The following is a 26518-nucleotide window of genomic DNA, read 5'->3' as shown; positions in this document are numbered from 1 at the left end:
AGGCCAATTTAATAAAATGTGAACAAAATCTTCCACCGCTAATAATTTATCATCCCCTCTCCCCGTTGGTTAAAGTGAATTACCCCGACAGTTAACAAGGTCACACCCAGATGCCAAGCGACTCGCAACAAGGCTGCTACTCCTGATGATGGGATCAGGAAACATCGAGAGGTGATGACAGCGCTAGTGTTGTTTCTTTCATTACCTGTGATCCTAGAAAACACACACACACACACACACACACAGGTGCCAAGGCCCTACTTGTCAGTCTGCCGTTTTTATACGCTATCATGGAATGTGGCGTGTGTGTTAGCGCCTGGTATAGAAGGAAGTGGTAGGTATATCACTCTCGGGCTAGCGCAATGCATTATTTACTGCTCACCTTTTTATACAGGGTCGTCAAGGATGAGGGGAGAGGTGGCAATGCACAGTATGGTTGCATATGTTAAGGCTGTGCGTGTGTGCGTGTGCGTGTGCGTGTGTGCGTGTGCGTGTGTGTGTGTGTGTGTGTGTGTGTGTGTGTGTGTGTGTGTGTGTGTGTGTGTGTGTGTGTGTGTGTGTGTGTGTGTGTGTGTGTGTGTGTGTGTGTGTGTTCCACCTGCCTGTTATGTTAAGGCCATGTTCCTCATCATTAATTGTGTATGAGAAAGAAAGCCCAGGCAGGCTCTGCATATAAACCACTGCCCCCGAGGACTGTCCTTATCTCCCCACACACACACACACTGGCCATATGAGGTAAAACACATGACGAGGAGAAAAGTGGGGACAAGATAAGGCTTTCTTTGAGGTCACATAAAGAACTGGATTACAGTACCCTGTTAGGTAACAGGAAGTATTGATGTTACAGTAGCTACAGTTACAGCTTACCTTGTACACTTCTAGAAGTACTGGCAACGTAGTTGGGCCTGCAGCGTATGCTTATTTTGTTATTTGAATAGGGACAGGGACCGGTACAAACACTTTGAATAAACAAGCGTGTGTGTATAGATGGGCTTCTCTAAACGTCTATATTATGAACATGTTCCTCAATGTCACCCTTCTCACCCCAATAATAAGTCTGAGCCCCCCCTTCCTCCCCTCCCTCTCCCATCACACTAAGGGGACAATCTGGCCAGTGGCGTCTGTCCATCCATCATCCTCTCTGGACGGCCGTGGGGCCTGGCCTCCTAGCCTCCTGCACACGCTCACAGACACTCCCGTTCGCCCTTGTCTCCCTGCTTTGTTTCGGTGGTCCTGTGGTGTGGGGGGGGATGTGTGGCGGGTTGCCGTGGTGTGTTGGGGAGCGTTAATTGACTGGGCTGGTATGTGATGATAAATAGATAGGTCCTTGATAGGGAACGTCTCTCACGCCTGGAGTTGAGTTTAGACAGCTGTCCCCTCCTCGTTGGAGCTTCCCGTTCCCAGCTTACATGCGTCTGGATGTTTACTGCGCAACCATCAAGCTTTAGGTACAGGTACAAGGTCAGGCTCAAGTCTAAGATCAGGGTTTAGTTGAGGATTAGTTTGGATACGTTTGTTTCAAATCAAGGCCTATAAGCTGGAATGGTTTAATTGGATCCCATTTAAAAATATATATCTATATATAAATAATAATAATTGGTTCCCAAAATACAACTTTCACCTTTGTCATTTCCCAGAGGCGTGCAGCGCTGCTGGGGCCTCCTACGTAGTCTGTAATTTTTTAAAAATGTTTCTTTTTATTTCACCTTTATTTAACCAGGTAGGCTAGTTGAGAACAAGTTCTCATTTACAACTGCGACCTGGCCAAGATAAAGCATATCAGTGTGAACAGACAACAACACAGAGTTACACATGGAGTAAACAATAAACAAGTCAATAAAAAATTAAATAAAACATTTGTCTATATACATTGTGTGCAAAAGGCATGAGGAGGAAGGCAATTATAGGCCATAGGAGCGAATAATTACAATTTAGCAGATTAACACTGGAGTGATAAGTCATCAGATGATCATGTGCAAGTAGAGATACTGGTGTGCAAAAGAGCAGAAAAGTAAATAAATAAAAACAGTAAGGGGTTGAGGTAGGTAAATTGGGTGGGCTGTTTACAGATGGACTATGTACAGCTGCAGCGATCGGTTAGCTGCTCAGATAGCAGATGTTTAAAGTTGGTGAGGGAAATAAAAGTCTCCAACTTCAGCGATTTTTGCAATTCGTTCCAGTCACAGGCAGCAGAGAACTGGAAGGAAAGGCGGCCAAATGAGGTGTTGGCTTTTCGGATGATCAGTGAGATATACCTGCTGGAGCGCGTGCTACGGGTGGGTGTTGTTATCGTGACCAGTGAGCTGAGATAAGGCGGAGCTTTACCTAGCATGGACTTATAGATGACCTGGAGCCAGTGGGTCTGGCGACGAATATGTAGCGAGGGACAGCCGACTAGAGCATACAGGTCGCAGTGGTGGGTGGTATAAGGTGTTTTAGTAACAAAACAGATGGCACTATGATAAACTGCATCTAGTTTGCTGAGTAGAGTATTGGAAGCTATTTTGTAGATGACATCGCCGAAGTCGAGGATCGGTAGGATAGTCAGTTTTACTAGGGTAAGTTTGGCGGCGTGAGTGAAGGAGGCTTTGTTGCGAAATAGAAAGCCAATTCTTGATTTGATTTTGGATTGGAGATGTTTAATATGAGTCTGGAAGGAGAGTTTACAGTCTAGCCAGACACCTAGGTATTTATAGATGTCCACATATTCTAGGTCGGAACCGTCCAGGGTGGTGATGCTAGTCAGGCGGGCGGGTCCAGGTTTTGCAGCTCTTTCAGAACATCTGCTATCTGGATTTGGGTAAAGGAGAAGCTGGGGACACATGGGCGAGTAGCTGCGGGGGGGGGGGGGGGGGGGAGCTGTTGGCCGAGGTTGAAGTAGCCAGGTGGAAGGCATGGCCAGTCGTTGAGAAATGCTTGTTGAAGTTTTCGATTATCATGGATTTATCGGTGGTGACCGTGTTACCTAGCCTCAGTGCAGTGGGCAGCTGGGAGGAGGTGCTCTTGTTCTCCATGGACTTTACAGTGTCCCAGAACTTTTTGGAGTTAGAGCTACAGGATGCAAATTTCTGCTTGAAAAAGCTAGCCTTTGCTTTCCTGACTGACTGCGTGTATTGGTTCCTGACTTCCCTGAACAGTTGCATATCGCGGGGACTATTCGATGCTATTGCAGTCCGCCACAGGATGTTTTTGTGCTGGTCGAGGGCAGTCAGGTCTGGAGTGAACCAAGGGCTATATCTGTTCTTAGTTCTGCATTTTTTGAACGGGGCATGCTTATCTAAGATGGTGAAGAAGTTACTTTTAAAGAATGACCAGGCATCCTCAACTGACGGGATGAGGTCAATATCCTTCCAGGATACCCGGGCCAGGTCAATTAGAAAGGCCTGCTCGCAGAAGTGTTTTAGGGAGCGTTTGACAGTGATGAGGGGTGGTCGTTTGACCGCGGACCCGTAGCGGATACAGTAATACAGTAATGCTATTGTAAATTACTGTTTTTCTTGTCACCTTGTCTGGATATCTGGGTCTAGTGCGGTGGATCATGTGGATGTGCTTGGCCTTTTACAGGAGCAGACTCTGTATGACTCTCCAGATCAGGAACCCAGTGGAGAGGAGGCCCCAGCCTCAACCTGTAGACCTGTCCCACAGGAGCCCCCGGGGTCCCCAGACACATCGCTGTCCCTCAGCCCCTCCAGAGGCCAACACACTGGGAGACGGCAGGTGGGTCAGCTACTATACACACACACACACACACACACACACACACACACACACACACACACACACACACACACACACACACACACACACACACACACACACACTACCCCAGTCACCTCAGAGACTCACCCCAGTCCGGTAGGAGACGGCTACTGGGGAGACAAGGGCAAGCTACAGCGATTCATGGGAATCATGTGATTAATTTGATCCATTCTCTGGCAGCCGTAGTCCTGCCCCCCCACCTCCCTCCACCCCACCTCTCCTGCCGTGGCTGGCTGGGCCCGGGCCGGCGTGTGCTGCGGGTTTCATGCATGCCTGGGGCTCAGGCACTGGCTGATTTACCACATTAGGCTTCCGATCGTTTCATGTTCCAACAACTCACTATTTTGACTAATATGTTTTTAGATAACACTCCAAATCTGCCTTACAGACACACATTGTTAAGGACTTTGTAGCCAGCAAAAAATAATTGTCACTTTTGCTTACACTTAGGCTTTTTAACATGAATACAGGCCAAAACATCATTGACATCTCTTTAGAGAGAGGGTCATACAGCACCATAACGGTCCCAGCAGTACCAGTCTGTCAGAGGAGTCTCCCGTTATGCACCTGGGTGTGTGATGTTAACACCCAGCTACAGAGATGACACAGAAATTCCATTAGACAGGCCCTCTCTTCTCCGCTCCACCTGGACAGGGGCCTGGCCCTAGAACCTTATCTGATCTGACGCTGGGGGAAATACTGACACTGACACACACACAGCACACGCACGCACACACCACACACACACACACACTCACGCGCTGGCCAGCGTTCACACACAACCTTCAGCCGCTCTGCCCACATCACACTGTTTTTTGTTGTTGTCACTTTCACTCCAGCCTCCAGTCCATATCAGTCAAACCATTATAGGGGCTGTACTTTAGCATGTCTTGTGTGTTAGTTTATGTACAACACTCTCCTGGTTCTTCCCTGCTCCTCTTAATGTCTCTTAATGTCTCTTAATGTCCCTTTTAAAACCTTTTAGTACCTGTTGCTTTTTTTTGCATCCTGAAAAGCACCGAGTGGGTCTTTGAATGGCCCATATAGCTGTGGGTGTGTGTGGGGGCGCGTGTTTGTGTGTGGCTTACAATATATCCCATTCACATCACCCGGGTCCTGAACAAGTCGTGCTTTGAGAGCCCTGGCTGGCGCTGCTACACACATGACACGGTGCTGCCATCATAAAGAACTCCATTGATGACAGTGTGACCCCACCAGTCTCTCTCTCCACTCACAGGGAGTTGGAGAGAGTGGAGGGAGGGGTGAGGAGGGGGGTCTATGGAGTGCCTCTCCAACGTGGAGCTGGGGTCATCAACCGTTCAGGAAATAACATACTTTTTTTTTCTCGCACTCTCCGTCTGGTAACGCATCTCTCTCTCTTTCTCTACTCTCTCTCTCTTTCTCTACTCTCTCTCTCTCTCTATCTGTTTGTGAAGCCATTACGGGGTGCATGGCACAGGGCAGGTCGTGGCCCCTAGCCAGCTGTCGAGGCGAGATGAGGGCGCATCTTCATCTTCCTTATGCCTTCGCTTTTTTTGTTCCGTCCTCAGGCTGTGTGTGTGTGTGTGTGTGTGTGTGTGTGTGTGTGTGTGTGTGTGTGTGTGTGTGTGTGTGTGTGTGTGTGTGTGTGTGTGTGTGTGTGTGTGTGTGTGTGTGTGTGTGTGTGTGTGTGTCGATGGCTCGGGCACGAGTTGTGGCTGGCCCAGCATTAAAGAGACAACGACATGATCCTCCATAAGAAGTCGTTTAGTAGTACACACACGTCTGTCCTCTGGACCTGTTGCAGGACAGACGGCAGACGGACTGGATGAGAGGAGCATCTGCTCCCACAGTCTTTCATCGATCACTGTGTGTCCCTCTGTCCAGTCCTTCACTGTCTATTCACTCTGTGTGTCCCTCTGTCCAGTCCTTCACTGTCTATTCACTCTGTGTCCCTCTGTCCAGTCCTTCACTGTCTATTCACTCAGTGTGTCCCTCTGTCCAGTCCTTCACTGTCTATTCACTCTGTGTGTCCCTCTGTCCAGTCCTTCACTGTCTATTCACTCTGTGTGTCCCTCTGTCCAGTCCTTCACTGTCTATTCCCTCTGTGTGTCCCTCTGTCCAGTCCTTCACTGTCTATTCCCTCTGTGTGTCCCTCTGTCCAGTCCTTCACTGTCTATTCACTCTGTGTGTCCCTCTGTCCAGTCCTTCACTGTCTATTCACTCTGTGTTTTGTGACTTTTACACGTGATGCAAATGGATGTTCTCCAGCTGACCCCACAAACATGAATATTATGATACTTACATTTCAGTCCAGGTGGAATTTCTGTCTCCAGCTTTATTTGGGTTTTGATGAAGGGTATATGGTTTGATAACACCTGAAATTCAAACCTCTTATGATTAGTGCTTAATCAGATATGATCATTCCACACATAGTATCTCTTCTCTACAGTGTTAGTGAGGGCAGTGCCACATTCTTCTCATCTCTTATATCCTGTCAGCCTGGTCTAATATGTTTCTGCCTTTATACCCACACACACTCTATACCCCCCTACACACACACACTATACCCCCCTACACACTCTATACCCCCACACACACACACACACTATACCCCCCTACACACTCTATACCCCCACACACACACTATACCCCCCTACACACACACTATACCCCCCTACACACACTCTATACCCCCCTATACACACTCTATACCCCCCTACACACACTCTATACACCCCTACACACTCTATACCCCCCTACACACACTCTATACCCCCATACACACACTCTATACCCCCCTATACACACTCTATACCCCCCTACACACACACTATACCCCCCTACACACACTCTATACCCCCCTATACACACACTATACCCCCCTACACACACTCTATACCCCCCTATACACACTCTATACCCCCCTACACACTCTATACCCCCCTACACACACACTATACCCCCCTACACACACACACTATACCCCCCTACACGCACTCTATACCCCCCTACACACACTCTATACCCCCCTACACACACACTATACCCCCCTACACACACTCTATACCCCCCTACACACACTCTATACCCCCCTACACACACACTATACCCCCCTACACACACTCTATACCACCCTACACACACTCTATACCCCCCTACACACACACTATACCCCCCTACACACACTATACCCCCACACACACACTATACCCCCCTACACACACACTATACCCCCCTACACACACTCTATACCCCCCTATACACACTCTATACCCCCCTACACACACTCTATACACCCCTACACACTCTATACCCCCCTACACACACTCTATACCCCCATACACACACTCTATACCCCCCTATACACACTCTATACCCCCCTACACACACTATACCCCCCTACACACACTCTATACCCCCCTATACACACACTATACCCCCCTACACACACTCTATACCCCCCTATACACACTCTATACCCCCCTACACACTCTATACCCCCTACACACACACTATACCCCCCTACACACACACACTATACCCCCCTACACGCACTCTATACCCCCCTACACACACTCTATACACCCCTACACACTCTATACCCCCCTACACACACACTATACCCCCCTACACACACTCTATACCCCCCTACACACACTCTATACCCCCCTACACACACACTATACCCCCCTACACACACTCTATACCCCCCTACACACACACTATACCCCCCTACACACACTCTATACCCCCCTATACACACACTATACCCCCCTACACACACTCTATACCCCCCTATACACACTCTATACCCCCCTACACACTCTATACCCCCCTACACACACACTATACCCCCCTACACACACACACTATACCCCCCTACACGCACTCTATACCCCCCTACACACACTCTATACCCCCCTACACACACACTATACCCCCCTACACACACTCTATACCCCCCTACACACACTCTATACCCCCCTACACACACACTATACCCCCCTACACACACTCTATACCACCCTACACACACTCTATACCCCCCTACACACACACTATACCCCCCTACACACACTATACCCCCACACACACACTATACCCCCCTACACACACACTATACCCCCCTACACACACTCTATACCCCCCTATACACACTCTATACCCCCCTACACACACTCTATACACCCCTACACACTCTATACCCCCCTACACACACTCTATACCCCCATACACACACTCTATACCCCCCTATACACACTCTATACCCCCCTACACACACTATACCCCCCTACACACACTCTATACCCCCCTATACACACACTATACCCCCCTACACACACTCTATACCCCCCTATACACACTCTATACCCCCCTACACACTCTATACCCCCCTACACACACACTATACCCCCCTACACACACACACTATACCCCCCTACACGCACTCTATACCCCCCTACACACACTCTATACACCCCTACACACTCTATACCCCCCTACACACACACTATACCCCCCTACACACACTCTATACCCCCCTACACACACTCTATACCCCCCTACACACACACTATACCCCCCTACACACACTCTATACCCCCCTACACACACTCTATACCCCCCTACACACACACTATACCCCCCTACACACACTCTATACCCCTCTACACACACTCTATACCCCCCTACACACACACTATACCCCCCTACACACACTCTATACCCCCCTACACACACTCTATACCCCCCTACACACACACTATACCCCCCTACACACACACTATACTCCCCTACACACACACTATACCCCCCTACACACTCTATACCCCCATACACACACACACTATACCCCCCTACACACTCTATACCCCCCTACACACTCTATACCCCCCTACACACACACTCTATACCCCCCTACACACACTCTATTCCCCCCTACACACTCTATACCCCCCTACACACACTCTATAACCCCCTACACACACTCTATAACCCCCTGCACACACTCTATACCCCCCTACACACACTCTATACCCCCCTACACACACTCTATACCCCCCTACACACACTCTATACCCCCTACACACACTCTATACCCCCCTACACACACACTATACCCCCCTACACACACTCTATACCCCCCTACACACACTCTATACCCCCCTACACACACTCTATACCCCCCTACACACACACTATACCCCGCTACACACACACTATACCCCCCTACACACACACTATACCCCCCTACACACTCTATACCCCCCTACACACACACTATACCCCCCTACACACACTCTATACCCCCCTACACACACTTATACCCCCCCTACACACACACACTATACCCCCCTACACACACACTCTACCCCCCTACACACACTCTATACCCCCCTACACACACACTCAACCCCCCTACGCACACTCTATACCCCCCTACACACACTCTACCCCCCTACACACACTCTATACCCCCCTACACACACACTCAACCCCCCTACGCACACTCTATACCCCCCCCCTACACACACTATACCCCCCTACACACACACTCTATACCCCCCTACACACAATCTATACCCCCCTACACACACACTATACCCCCCCACACACAATCTATACCCCCCTACACACACACTCTATACCCCCCTACACACACTCTATACCCCCCTACACACACTTATACCCCCCCTACACACACACACTATACCCCCCTACACACACACTCTACCCCCCTACACACACTCTATACCCCCCTACACACACACTCAACCCCCCTACGCACACTCTATACCCCCCTACACACACTCTACCCCCCTACACACACTCTATACCCCCCTACACACACACTCAACCCCCCTACGCACACTCTATACCCCCCCCCTACACACACTATACCCCCCTACACACACACTCTATACCCCCCTACACACAATCTATACCCCCCTACACACACACTATACCCCCCCACACACAATCTATACCCCCCTACACACACACTCTATACCCCCCTACACACACACTCTATAACCCCCTACACACACTCTACCCCCCTACACACACTCTATACCCCCCTACACACTCTATACCCCCCTACACACACACTCTATACCCCCCTACACACACTCTACCCCCCTACACACACTCTATACCCCCCTACACACACTCTATAACCCCCTACACACACTCTACCCCCCTACACACACTCTATACCCCCCTACACACACACTCTATACCCCCCTACACACACTCTCTATACCCCCCTACACACAATCTATACCCCCCTACACACACTCACTATACCACCCCACACACAATCTATACCCCCCTACACACACTCTATACCCCCCTACACACACACTCTATACCCCCCTACACACACACTATACCCCCCTACACACACTCTATACCCCCCTACACACACACTATACCCCCCTACACACACTCTATACCCCTCTACACACACTCTATACCCCCCTACACACACACTATACCCCCCTACACACTCTATACCCCCCTACACACACTCTATACCCCCCTACACACACACTATACCCCCCTACACACACACTATACCCCCCTACACACACACTATACCCCCCTACACACTCTATACCCCCATACACACACACACTATACCCCCCTACACACTCTATACCCCCCTACACACTCTATACCCCCCTACACACACACTCTATACCCCCCTACACACACTCTATTCCCCCCTACACACTCTATACCCCCCTACACACTCTATACCCCCCTACACACACTCTATACCCCCCTACACACACTCTATACCCCCCTACACACACTCTATACCCCCCTACACACACTCTATAACCCCCTACACACACTCTATAACCCCCTACACACACTCTATACCCCCCTACACACACTCTATACCCCCCTACACACACACTATACCCCCCTACACACACTCTATACCCCCCTAAACACACTCTATACCCCCCTACACACACTCTATACCCCCCTACACACACACTATACCCCCCTACACACACACTATACCCCCCTACACACTCTATACCCCCCTACACACACACTATACCCCCCTATACACACACTATACCCCCCTACACACACACTCTACCCCCCTACACACACTCTATACCCCCCTACACACACACTCAACCCCCCTACGCACACTCTATACCCCCCTACACACACTCTACCCCCCTACACACACTCTATACCCCCCTACACACACACTCAACCCCCCTACGCACACTCTATACCCCCCCCTACACACACTATACCCCCCTACACACACACTCTATACCCCCCTACACACAATCTATACCCCCCTACACACACACTATACCCCCCCACACACAATCTATACCCCCCTACACACACACTCTATACCCCCCTACACACACACTCTATAACCCCCTACACACATTCTACACCCCTACACACACTCTATACCCCCCTACACACACTCTATACCCCCCTACACACACTCTACCCCCCTACACACACTCTATATCCCCCTACACACACACTCTATACCCCCCTACACACACTCTCTATACCCCCCTACACACAATCTATACCCCCCTACACACACTCACTATACCACCCCACACACAATCTATACCCCCCTACACACACTCTATACCCCCCTACACACACACTCTATACCCCCCTACACACACACTATACCCCCCTACACACACTCTATACCCCCCTACACACACACTCTATACCCCCCTACACACACACTCTATACCCCCTTATACACACTCTATACCCCCCTACACACACACTATACCCCCCTACACACACTCTATACCCCCCTACACACACTATACCCCCCTACCAACACACTCTATACCCCCCTACACACAATCTATACCCCCCTACACACACACTATACCCCCCCACACACAATCTATACCCCCCTACACACACACTCTATACCCCCCTACACACACACTCTATAACCCCCTACACACATTCTACCCCCCTACACACACTCTATACCCCCCTACACACACTCTATACCCCCCTACACACTCTATACCCCCCTACACACACACTCTATACCCCCCTACACACACTCTACCCCCCTACACACACTCTATACCCCCCTACACACACTCTACCCCCCTACACACACTCTATACCCCCCTACACACAATCTATACCCCCCTACACGCACTCACTATACCACCCCACACACAATCTATACCCCCCTACACACACTCTATACCCCCCTACACACACACTCTATACCCCCCTACACACACACTCTATACCCCCTTATACACACTCTATACCCCCCTACACACACACTATACCCCCCTACACACACTCTATACCCCCCTACACACACTATACCCCCCTACACACACACTCTATACCCCCCTACACACAATCTATACCCCCCTACACACACACTATACCCCCCCACACACAATCTATACCCCCCTACACACACACACTCTATACCCCCCTACACACACACTCTATAACCCCCTACCCACACTCTACCCCCCTACACACACTCTATACCCCCCTACACACACACTCTATACCCCCCTACACACACTCTACCCCCCTACACACACTCTATACCCCCCTACACACACTCTATAACCCCCTACACACACTTTACCCCCCTACACACACTCTATACCCCCCTACACACACACTCTATACCCCCTACACACACTCTCTATACCCCCCTACACACAATCTATACCCCCCTACACACACACTATACCCCCCTACACACACTCTATACCCCCCTACACACACTCTATACCCCCCTACACACACTCTATACCCCCCTACACACACACTCTATACCCCCTACACACACTCTCTATACCCCCCTACACACACTCACTATACCACCCCACACACAATCTATACCCCCCTACACACACACTCTATACCCCCATACACACACACACTCTATACCCCCTTATACACACTCTATACCCCCCTACACACACACTATACCCCCCTACACACACTCTATAACCCCCTACACACACTATACCCCCCCACACACAATCTATACCCCCCTACCCACACACTCTATACCCCCTTACACACACTCTATACCCCCCTACACACACACTCTATACCCCCCTACACACACACTCTATACCCCCCTACACACACTCTATACCCCCCTACACACACTCTATACCCCCCTACACACACTCTATACCCCCCTACACACACTCTATACCCCCCTACACACACTCTATACCCCCCTACACACACTCTATAACCCCCTACACACACTCTATAACCCCCTGCACACACTCTATACCCCCCTACACACACTCTATACCCCCCTACACACACTCTATACCCCCCTACACACACTCTATACCCCCTACACACACTCTATACCCCCCTACACACACACTATACCCCCCTACACACACTCTATACCCCCCTACACACACTCTATACCCCCCTACACACACTCTATACCCCCCTACACACACACTATACCCCGCTACACACACACTATACCCCCCTACACACACACTATACCCCCCTACACACTCTATACCCCCCTACACACACACTATACCCCCCTACACACACTCTATACCCCCCTACACACACTTATACCCCCCCTACACACACACACACTATACCCCCCTACACACACACTCTACCCCCCTACACACACTCTATACCCCCCTACACACACACTCAACCCCCCTACGCACACTCTATACCCCCCTACACACACTCTACCCCCCTACACACACTCTATCCCCCCCTACACACACACTCAACCCCCCTACGCACACTCTATACCCCCCCCCTACACACACTATACCCCCCTACACACACACTCTATACCCCCCTACACACAATCTATACCCCCCTACACACACACTATACCCCCCCACACACAATCTATACCCCCCTACACACACACTCTATACCCCCCTACACACACACTCTATAACCCCCTACACACACTCTACCCCCCTACACACACTCTATACCCCCCTACACACTCTATACCCCCCTACACACACACTCTATACCCCCCTACACACACTCTACCCCCCTACACACACTCTATACCCCCCTACACACACTCTATAACCCCCTACACACACTCTACCCCCCTACACACACTCTATACCCCCCTACACACACACTCTATACCCCCCTACACACACTCACTATACCACCCCACACACAATCTATACCCCCCTACACACACTCTATACCCCCCTACACACACACTCTATACCCCCCTACACACACACTATACCCCCCTACACACACTCTATACCCCCCTACACACACACTATACCCCCCTACACACACTCTATACCCCTCTACACACACTCTATACCCCCCTACACACACACTATACCCCCCTACACACTCTATACCCCCCTACACACACTCTATACCCCCCTACACACACACTATACCCCCCTACACACACACTATACCCCCCTACACACACACTATACCCCCCTACACACTCTATACCCCCATACACACACACACTATACCCCCCTACACACTCTATACCCCCCTACACACTCTATACCCCCCTACACACACACTCTATACCCCCCTACACACACTCTATTCCCCCCTACACACTCTATACCCCCCTACACACTCTATACCCCCCTACACACACTCTATACCCCCCTACACACACTCTATACCCCCCTACACACACTCTATACCCCCCTACACACACTCTATAACCCCCTACACACACTCTATAACCCCCTACACACACTCTATACCCCCCTACACACACTCTATACCCCCCTACACACACACTATACCCCCCTACACACACTCTATACCCCCCTAAACACACTCTATACCCCCCTACACACACTCTATACCCCCCTACACACACACTATACCCCCCTACACACACACTATACCCCCCTACACACTCTATACCCCCCTACACACACACTATACCCCCCTATACACACACTATACCCCCCTACACACACACTCTACCCCCCTACACACACTCTATACCCCCCTACACACACACTCAACCCCCCTACGCACACTCTATACCCCCCTACACACACTCTACCCCCCTACACACACTCTATACCCCCCTACACACACACTCAACCCCCCTACGCACACTCTATACCCCCCCCCCTACACACACTATACCCCCCTACACACACACTCTATACCCCCCTACACACAATCTATACCCCCCTACACACACACTATACCCCCCCACACACAATCTATACCCCCCTACACACACACTCTATACCCCCCTACACACACACTCTATAACCCCCTACACACATTCTACACCCCTACACACACTCTATACCCCCCTACACACACTCTATACCCCCCTACACACACTCTACCCCCCTACACACACTCTATATCCCCCTACACACACACTCTATACCCCCCTACACACACTCTCTATACCCCCCTACACACAATCTATACCCCCCTACACACACTCACTATACCACCCCACACACAATCTATACCCCCCTACACACACTCTATACCCCCCTACACACACACTCTATACCCCCCTACACACACACTATACCCCCCTACACACACTCTATACCCCCCTACACACACACTCTATACCCCCCTACACACACACTCTATACCCCCTTATACACACTCTATACCCCCCTACACACACACTATACCCCCCTACACACACTCTATACCCCCCTACACACACTATACCCCCCTACCAACACACTCTATACCCCCCTACACACAATCTATACCCCCCTACACACACACTATACCCCCCCACACACAATCTATACCCCCCTACACACACACTCTATACCCCCCTACACACACACTCTATAACCCCCTACACACATTCTACCCCCCTACACACACTCTATACCCCCCTACACACACTCTATACCCCCCTACACACTCTATACCCCCCTACACACACACTCTATACCCCCCTACACACACTCTACCCCCCTACACACACTCTATACCCCCCTACACACACTCTACCCCCCTACACACACTCTATATCCCCCTACACACACACTCTATACCCCCCTACACACACTCTCTATACCCCCCTACACACAATCTATACCCCCCTACACACACTCACTATACCACCCCACACACAATCTATACCCCCCTACACACACTCTATACCCCCCTACACACACACTCTATACCCCCCTACACACACACTCTATACCCCCTTATACACACTCTATACCCCCCTACACACACACTATACCCCCCTACACACACTCTATACCCCCCTACACACACTATACCCCCCTACACACACACTCTATACCCCCCTACACACAATCTATACCCCCCTACACACACACTATACCCCCCCACACACAATCTATACCCCCCTACACACACACACTCTATACCCCCCTACACACACACTCTATAACCCCCTACCCACACTCTACCCCCCTACACACACTCTATACCCCCCTACACACACACTCTATACCCCCCTACACACACTCTACCCCCCTACACACACTCTATACCCCCCTACACACACTCTATAACCCCCTACACACACTTTACCCCCCTACACACACTCTATACCCCCCTACACACACACTCTATACCCCCTACACACACTCTCTATACCCCCCTACACACAATCTATACCCCCCTACACACACACTATACCCCCCTACACACACTCTATACCCCCCTACACACACTCTATACCCCCCTACACACACTCTATACCCCCCTACACACACACTCTATACCCCCTACACACACTCTCTATACCCCCCTACACACAATCTATACCCCCCTACACACACTCACTATACCACCCCACACACAATCTATACCCCCCTACACACACACTCTATACCCCCCTACACACACACACTCTATACCCCCTTATACACACTCTATACCCCCCTACACACACACTATACCCCCCTACACACACTCTATAACCCCCTACACACACTATACCCCCCCACACACAATCTATACCCCCCTACCCACACACTCTATACCCCCTTACACACACTCTATACCCCCCTACACACACACTCTATACCCCCCTACACACACACTCTATACCCCCCTACACACACTCTATACCCCCCTACACACACTCTATACCCCCCTACACACACTCTATACCCCCCTACACACACTCTATACCCCCCTACACACACTCTATACCCCCCTACACACACTCTATAACCCCCTACACACACTCTATAACCCCCTGCACACACTCTATACCCCCCTACACACACTCTATACCCCCCTACACACACTCTATACCCCCCTACACACACTCTATACCCCCTACACACACTCTATACCCCCCTACACACACACTATACCCCCCTACACACACTCTATACCCCCCTACACACACTCTATACCCCCCTACACACACTCTATACCCCCCTACACACACACTATACCCCGCTACACACACACTATACCCCCCTACACACACACTATACCCCCCTACACACTCTATACCCCCCTACACACACACTATACCCCCCTACACACACTCTATACCCCCCTACACACACTTATACCCCCCCTACACACACACACTATACCCCCCTACACACACACTCTACCCCCCTACACACACTCTATACCCCCCTACACACACACTCAACCCCCCTACGCACACTCTATACCCCCCTACACACACTCTACCCCCCTACACACACTCTATCCCCCCCTACACACACACTCAACCCCCCTACGCACACTCTATACCCCCCCCCTACACACACTATACCCCCCTACACACACACTCTATACCCCCCTACACACAATCTATACCCCCCTACACACACACTATACCCCCCCACACACAATCTATACCCCCCTACACACACACTCTATACCCCCCTACACACACACTCTATAACCCCCTACACACACTCTACCCCCCTACACACACTCTATACCCCCCTACACACTCTATACCCCCCTACACACACACTCTATACCCCCCTACACACACTCTACCCCCCTACACACACTCTATACCCCCCTACACACACTCTATAACCCCCTACACACACTCTACCCCCCTACACACACTCTATACCCCCCTACACACACACTCTATACCCCCCTACACACACTCACTATACCACCCCACACACAATCTATACCCCCCTACACACACTCTATACCCCCCTACACACACACTCTATACCCCCCTACACACACACTATACCCCCCTACACACACTCTATACCCCCCTACACACACACTATACCCCCCTACACACACTCTATACCCCTCTACACACACTCTATACCCCCCTACACACACACTATACCCCCCTACACACTCTATACCCCCCTACACACACTCTATACCCCCCTACACACACACTATACCCCCCTACACACACACTATACCCCCCTACACACACACTATACCCCCCTACACACTCTATACCCCCATACACACACACACTATACCCCCCTACACACTCTATACCCCCCTACACACTCTATACCCCCCTACACACACACTCTATACCCCCCTACACACACTCTATTCCCCCCTACACACTCTATACCCCCCTACACACTCTATACCCCCCTACACACACTCTATACCCCCCTACACACACTCTATACCCCCCTACACACACTCTATACCCCCCTACACACACTCTATAACCCCCTACACACACTCTATAACCCCCTACACACACTCTATACCCCCCTACACACACTCTATACCCCCCTACACACACACTATACCCCCCTACACACACTCTATACCCCCCTAAACACACTCTATACCCCCCTACACACACTCTATACCCCCCTACACACACACTATACCCCCCTACACACACACTATACCCCCCTACACACACACTATACCCCCCTACACACTCTATACCCCCCTACACACACACTATACCCCCCTATACACACACTATACCCCCCTACACACACACTCTACCCCCCTACACACACTCTATACCCCCCTACACACACACTCAACCCCCCTACGCACACTCTATTCCCCCCTACACACTCTATACCCCCCTACACACACTCTATACCCCCCTACACACACACTCAACCCCCCTACGCACACTCCATACCCCCCCCCCTACACACACTATACCCCCCTACACACACACTCTATACCCCCCTACACACAATCTATACCCCCCTACACACACACTATACCCCCCCACACACAATCTATACCCCCCTACACACACACTCTATACCCCCCTACACACACACTCTATAACCCCCTACACACATTCTACACCCCTACACACACTCTATACCCCCCTACACACACTCTATACCCCCCTACACACACTCTACCCCCCTACACACACTCTATATCCCCCTACACACACACTCTATACCCCCCTACACACACTCTCTATACCCCCCTACACACAATCTATACCCCCCTACACACACTCACTATACCACCCCACACACAATCTATACCCCCCTACACACACTCTATACCCCCCTACACACACACTCTATACCCCCCTACACACACACTATACCCCCCTACACACACTCTATACCCCCCTACACACACACTCTATACCCCCCTACACACACACTCTATACCCCCTTATACACACTCTATACCCCCCTACACACACACTATACCCCCCTACACACACTCTATACCCCCCTACACACACTATACCCCCCTACCAACACACTCTATACCCCCCTACACACAATCTATACCCCCCTACACACACACTATACCCCCCCACACACAATCTATACCCCCCTACACACACACTCTATACCCCCCTACACACACACTCTATAACCCCCTACACACATTCTACCCCCCTACACACACTCTATACCCCCCTACACACACTCTATACCCCCCTACACACTCTATACCCCCCTACACACACACTCTATACCCCCCTACACACACTCTACCCCCCTACACACACTCTATACCCCCCTACACACACTCTACCCCCCTACACACACTCTATATCCCCCTACACACACACTCTATACCCCCCTACACACACTCTCTATACCCCCCTACACACAATCTATACCCCCCTACACACACTCACTATACCACCCCACACACAATCTATACCCCCCTACACACACTCTATACCCCCCTACACACACACTCTATACCCCCCTACACACACACTCTATACCCCCTTATACACACTCTATACCCCCCTACACACACACTATACCCCCCTACACACACTCTATACCCCCCTACACACACTATACCCCCCTACACACACACTCTATACCCCCCTACACACAATCTATACCCCCCTACACACACACTATACCCCCCCACACACAATCTATACCCCCCTACACACACACACTCTATACCCCCCTACACACACACTCTATAACCCCCTACCCACACTCTACCCCCCTACACACACTCTATACCCCCCTACACACACACTCTATACCCCCCTACACACACTCTACCCCCCTACACACACTCTATACCCCCCTACACACACTCTATAACCCCCTACACACACTTTACCCCCCTACACACACTCTATACCCCCCTACACACACACTCTATACCCCCTACACACACTCTCTATACCCCCCTACACACAATCTATACCCCCCTACACACACACTATACCCCCCTACACACACTCTATACCCCCCTACACACACTCTATACCCCCCTACACACACTCTATACCCCCCTACACACAATCTATACCCCCCTACACACACTCACTATACCACCCCACACACAATCTATACCCCCCTACACACACACTCTATACCCCCCTACACACACACACTCTATACCCCCTTATACACACTCTATACCCCCCTACACACACACTATACCCCCCTACACACACTCTATAACCCCCTACACACACTATACCCCCCCACACACAATCTATACCCCCCTACCCACACACTCTATACCCCCTTACACACACTCTATACCCCCCTACACACACACTCTATACCCCCCTACACACACACTCTATACCCCCCTACACACACTCTATACCCCCCTACACACACACGCTATACCCCCCTACACACACTCTATACCCCCTACACACACACACACACACACACACACACACTATACCCCCCAACACACACACTATACCCCCCTACACACACACTATACCCCCCAACACACACACTCTACCCCCCTACACACATTATACTCCCCTACACACACACACACTCTACCCCCCTACACACATTCTACCCCCCTACACACACACACACTATACCCCCCCAACACACACTCTATACCTCCCTACACACACACTATACCCCCCTACACACACTATATACCCCCCTACACACACTCTATTCCCCCCTACACACACGCTATACCCCCCTACACACACTCACTATACCCCCCTACACACACTATATACCCCCTACACACCCTATACCCCCCTACACACACGCACTCTATACCCCCTACACACACTCTATACCCCCCTACACACACACACACACACACACACACACACACACACACACACACACACACACACACACACACACACACACACACACACACACACACACACACACACACACACACTATATCCCACTACACACACACTCTACCCCCCAACACACACACTCTACCCCCCTACACACACTCTATACCCCCCTACACACATTCTACCCCCCTACACACACACACACTATACCCCCCCCAAACACACACTCTACCCCCCCTCCTACACAGACACTCTTCCCCCCCGCACACACACTCTATACCCCCCTACACACACACTATACCCCCCTACACACACACTATACCCCCCTACACACACTCTATTCCCCCCTACACACACTCTATTCCCCCCTACACACACTCTATACCCCCCTACACACACACACACACTCTATACTTCCCCCCACACACACACAGAGCGATGCCAGCCAAGCCAAAACGTCAGTAATATGCAGATCCATCTACTAATGACTAACCATAGAGGTAATTAAGACAGAGCTGGATAGAGATGGCAGAAGGGCTGACACCTGCCTTGTGTGTCCACAGTCAGGACTACTGGTGGAGAGCACTGTGGCACCAGGGTCACTCCGGTCAACAGTAGCCTGCGGCACAGTCTAAACACAGCGTCTATACACAGTCTAACACAGAGTCTAAACACAGAGTCTAAACACAGGCTCTAGGGATGGGGGTGTGAGCACGCAGGCTCTATGGTTGGGGGTGTGAGCACGTAGGCTCTAGGGATGTGGGTGTGAGCACGCAGGCTCTATGGTTGGGGGTGTGAGCACGTAGGCTCTAGGGATGGGGGTGTGAGCACGCAGGCTCTAGGGATGTGGGTGTGAGCACGCAGGCTCTAGGGATGTGGGTGTGAGCACGCAGGCTCTAGGGATGGGGGTGTGAGCACGCAGGCTCTAGGGATGGGGGTGTGAGCACGCAGGCTCTAGGGATGGGGGTGTGAGCACGCAGGCTCTAGGGATGTGGGTGTGAGTACGCAGGCTCTAGGGATGGGGGTGTGAGCACGCAGGCTCTAGGGATGTGGGTGTGAGTACGCAGGCTCTAGGGATGGGGGTGTGAGCACGCAGGCTCTAGGGATGTGGGTGTGAGCACGCAGGCTCTAGGGATGTGGGTGTGAGTACGCAGGCTCTAGGGATGTGGGTGTGAGTACGCAGGCTCTAGGGATGTGGGTGTGAGTACGCAGGCTCTAGGGATGGGGGTGTGAGCACGCAGGCTCTAGGGATGTGGGTGTGAGTACGCAGGCTCTAGGGATGTGGGTGTGAGCACGCAGGCTCTAGGGATGTGGGTGTGAGCACGCAGGCTCTAGGGATGGGGGTGTGTGTGAGCACGAGGGTTGCAAAGGGTTGGAAGCTTTCCGGGAAATTTTCCATGGGAAGTTAAGTCCTGGAATTTTGCTTAAATTCATCAAAAAAGTTAGCTTATAACAGTGAACCTTTTTTGTGGGATACACAAGGCAATTCTAGGTCCTGTGGCATATTATGGTTAAACTATCCCCAATTCAATGGAATTGCAACCCTCTGCATGCACAGTGCATTCTTCCATCACATGTGCAGCTGATTCTCAAGATCTTGCACACTAATGAGATGCTATTGAGCCCACACTACTACACTGTCTGAGCCAAGGACTACATGCTTTCTGGTGAGTTTTGATTACAATATTGGGTGGGGTGAATATATTTATATGACATACATTACTTTTTTGTAAATTAGTAAATAGTTGTTCACAGCAAAGTGTGTCTAAATCAGTTCTAACTTGTTAACAATTTCTGCTAGTTAGTTTTTGCTACCATGTGGGTTTTAGCTTGCTTGAGCCTGCTAACTGAGGAGTGTTAATTCACCTGTTTCCATACATGTTTCATTTTAAAACATTTATCTTACAAAGGAGTTGTTTAATCTAACTGCTTAACTATTTATCTGTACAGGGAATTGTATTTGTATTTTTTTTTAAATTTTTTCTAATCTTTACAGGAAAATGCCACGGGGACTATCTTATGTGTGGAGACATTTCACTTCAGCTATTGTAGAAGGAAAAGCTGTGTACATTTGCAAATACTGTGCCAAATCATATGTGAAGAATGCAACAAAGATGCAGAATCATCTGGCCAAGTGCATAAAGTTCCCTCAGTGCTCACAACAAGCAACCTCTGACAAAAGTCCCTCTACTTCTATTCGAGATGAAAATTATGAATCAGACACCTTACTCGATAGCAACAGCTCATGGTCCTCCTGGAATCAGAAGTGTTTTTGATTCAATGGAGGAACGTAGTCAGAGAAATGCTGATGAATGTCTTGCTCGAGCTGTGTATGCAACTGGTTCACCTCTGATGCTCACAGGCAATGTGTATTGGAAGAGATTTCTGAATGTTCTTCGCCCAGCATACACCCCTCCAACCAGACATGCTTTATCTACTAATTTGCTGGATGTAGAGTTCAACAGAGTTCAAGTGAAGGTCAAGCAAATCATAGAGAAAGCAGACCTTATTGCAATCATCTAAGGATGGGGGTGTGAGCATGCGGGTCTGGCCAGATGAGATGTAGTCATTGTTTGTAGGTGTCTGTAAGTTGTTGTTAGTATAAGTTTGTTTTTGGAGTGTACATTTAAAAAAATTACAAAAATATTTGAAGATCGTTGACACCCAGGAGGAAAGTATTTGTCACAGCAGTACACACTGAGTGTACAAAACATTAAGAACACCTGCTCTTTCCATGACATAGACTGACCAGGTGAATCCAAGTGAAAGTTATGATCCCTTATTTGTCCCTCACTTGTTAAATCCACTTCAATCAGTGTAAATTAAGGGGAGGAGACCGGTTAAAGAAGGATGTTTAAGCCTTGAGACAAATGAGACATGGATTGTGTATGCGTGCCATTCAGAGGGTGAATAAGCAAGACAAAATATTTAAGTACCTTTGAACGGGGTATGGTAGTAGGTGCCAGGCGCACCAGTTTGTGGACATCCAGCCAACTTGACACAACTGTGGGAAGCACTGGAGTCAACATGGGCCAGAATCCCTGTGGAACACTTTGCAACACCTTGTAGAGTCCATACCCCTGACAAATTGAGACTGTTTTGAGAGCAAAGGGGGTGCAACTCAATATTAGGAAGGTGTTTCTAATGTTTGGTAAACTCAGTGAGGTTCAAATGAGAACCGTTGTAAAGCTTTAATAGATCTAGTTGGCACAAGGCCTCTGGTTGCCCTTCAATGTCACTTTGTCCTTTTTGGGTCAGCCGACTTGCCATCCCTACGTCCTCCCTATAAACTCTTGCTACTGCCTAATCTCCAGACTAAAGAAGCATCGGCGCATTTAGTCACATTGCATATTTTAGCCGCCATCTGTTCCGCTCAACATTCCCACCACAGGGGCTCCTATCCTCATCTTTCTGTTTCCATATTCCAACAGCATATTGTTCCCATAGCTTCTTTATTTATTTTTAAAGAAAAGACACACACACACACACACACACACACACACACACACACACACACACACACACACACACACACACACACACACACACACACACACACACACACACACACAGCAGGACCGGAGAGTGCTTCTTGTTCTCAAGGAGGAGCGAGAGAGCAGCTTTCTTTTTTCTCCCCCCAGCAGTTTCTACCAGCCAGTTGTCCTATCAAGTGTAACCTCGGGGTCCTCATAGAGCAATTAAACGGGCCCCACTGCCCACCTTTTGGTAATGAAGCCCGGCGCAGCCTGGAATCTATAGCCCTTTAGTGTCCCCTAATGGGACGTCATTACAGTCAAAGAAACAGTGTACATGTAAATGAACATACTCATTAGCCAGTGGCGGGAGAAACCTTTGGAGCTCCGTGTGGTGCAGTGTGTGGAAGGATGCTTCCTTATTCCTCTGGTACCCTGATGGGGTTTTGTCTTCTGTGTGTGAGGGGAGAGATGGTATGTGTGTGTGAGGGGGGAGATGGTACGTGTGTATGAGGGGAGAGATGGTACGTGTGTGTGAGGGGAGAGATGGTGTGTGTGTGTGAGGGGAGAGATGGTATGTGTGTGTGAGGGGAGAGATGGTATGTGTGTATGAGGGGAGAGATGGTACGTGTGTGTGAGGGGAGAGATTGTACGTGTGTATGAGGGGAGAGATGGTACGTGTGTGTGAGGGGAGAGATGGTATGTGTGTGTGAGGGGAGAGATGGTACGTGTGTGTGAGGGGAGAGATGGTATGTGTGTGTGAGGGGAGAGATGGTATGTGTGTGTGTGAGGGGAGAGATGGTATGTGTGTATGAGGGGAGAGATGGTATGTGTGTATGAGGGGAGAGATGGTATGTGTGTATGAGGGGAGAGATGGTACGTGTGTATGAGGGGAGAGATGGTACGTGTGTATGAGGGGAGAGATGGTACGTGTGTGTGAGGGGAGAGATGGTACGTGTGTGTGAGGGGAGAGATGGTACGTGTGTGTGAGGGGAGAGATGGTACGTGTGTGTGAGGGGAGAGATGGTACGTGTGTGTGAGGGGAGAGATGGTACGTGTGTGTGAGGGGAGAGATGGTACGTGTGTGTGAGGGGAGAGATGGTATGTGTGTATGAGGGGAGAGATGGTATGTGTGTATGAGGGGAGAGATGGTATGTGTGTATGAGGGGAGAGATGGTACGTGTGTGTGAGCGGAGAGATGGTATGTGTGTATGAGGGGAGAGATGGTATGTGTATGTGAGGGGAGAGATGGTATGTGTGTGTGAGGGGAGAGATGGTATGTGTGTATGAGGGGAGAGATGGTATGTGTGTGTGAGGGGAGAGATGGTATGTGTGTGTGAGGGGAGAGATGGTATGTGTGTATGAGCGGAGAGATGGTATGTGTGTATGAGGGGAGAGATGGTATGTGTGTGTGAGGGGAGAGATGGTATGTGTGTGTGAGGGGAGAGATGGTGTGTGTGAGGAGGGAGATGTGTGTGTGTGTTTGGCGGGTGTGTTCTTAGTTGCTTGTGTGTGTGTGTATCTGTATGTCTTCACGTAAGGGAAAAGTGAAATGAACATATATAATGTGTTATTGGTATTCACACAGCCGTTGTGCAGCTGTTAATTGAGCACTAGTTGTCTCTGTAATGTGATGCTAAAGCCTGCTGAAGCACGTAGCCGAACTCCCCTGCCTCTCTCTCTCTCTCTGATTGAATGACTACATCCCCCAGAGTGCACCGGTGCAGCGGTCCAGGTCCTTGTCTCCGGCGAGCAGCGTGGAGTTAGGAAG

The 26518-nt window shown here is 50.3% G+C and overlaps 1 protein-coding gene across 3 annotated transcripts in view; it reads left to right on the top strand.

Annotated features, from left to right (window-relative positions):
- cntln (centlein, centrosomal protein) overlaps positions 1–26518 on the top strand; it is a 148044-nt gene that overhangs the window by 29162 nt on the left and 92364 nt on the right. For all 3 annotated transcript variants that reach the window (XM_071407647.1, XM_071407646.1, XM_071407648.1), the window contains 2 exons: positions 3565–3717; positions 26460–26518. The exon at positions 26460–26518 is cut by the window's right edge and continues 49 nt beyond it. In XM_071407647.1, the coding sequence (XP_071263748.1) occupies positions 3565–3717; positions 26460–26518 (212 nt within the window). The remainder of the gene's footprint in view (positions 1–3564; positions 3718–26459) is intronic.

The sequence above is a fragment of the Salvelinus alpinus genome, chromosome 6 (genome assembly GCF_045679555.1).
Source record: "Salvelinus alpinus chromosome 6, SLU_Salpinus.1, whole genome shotgun sequence".
Taxonomy (NCBI): Eukaryota; Metazoa; Chordata; class Actinopteri; order Salmoniformes; family Salmonidae; genus Salvelinus; species Salvelinus alpinus.
The sequence above is the reverse complement of the archived record's forward strand: the minus strand, read 5'-3'. Positions and strand labels throughout refer to the sequence as shown.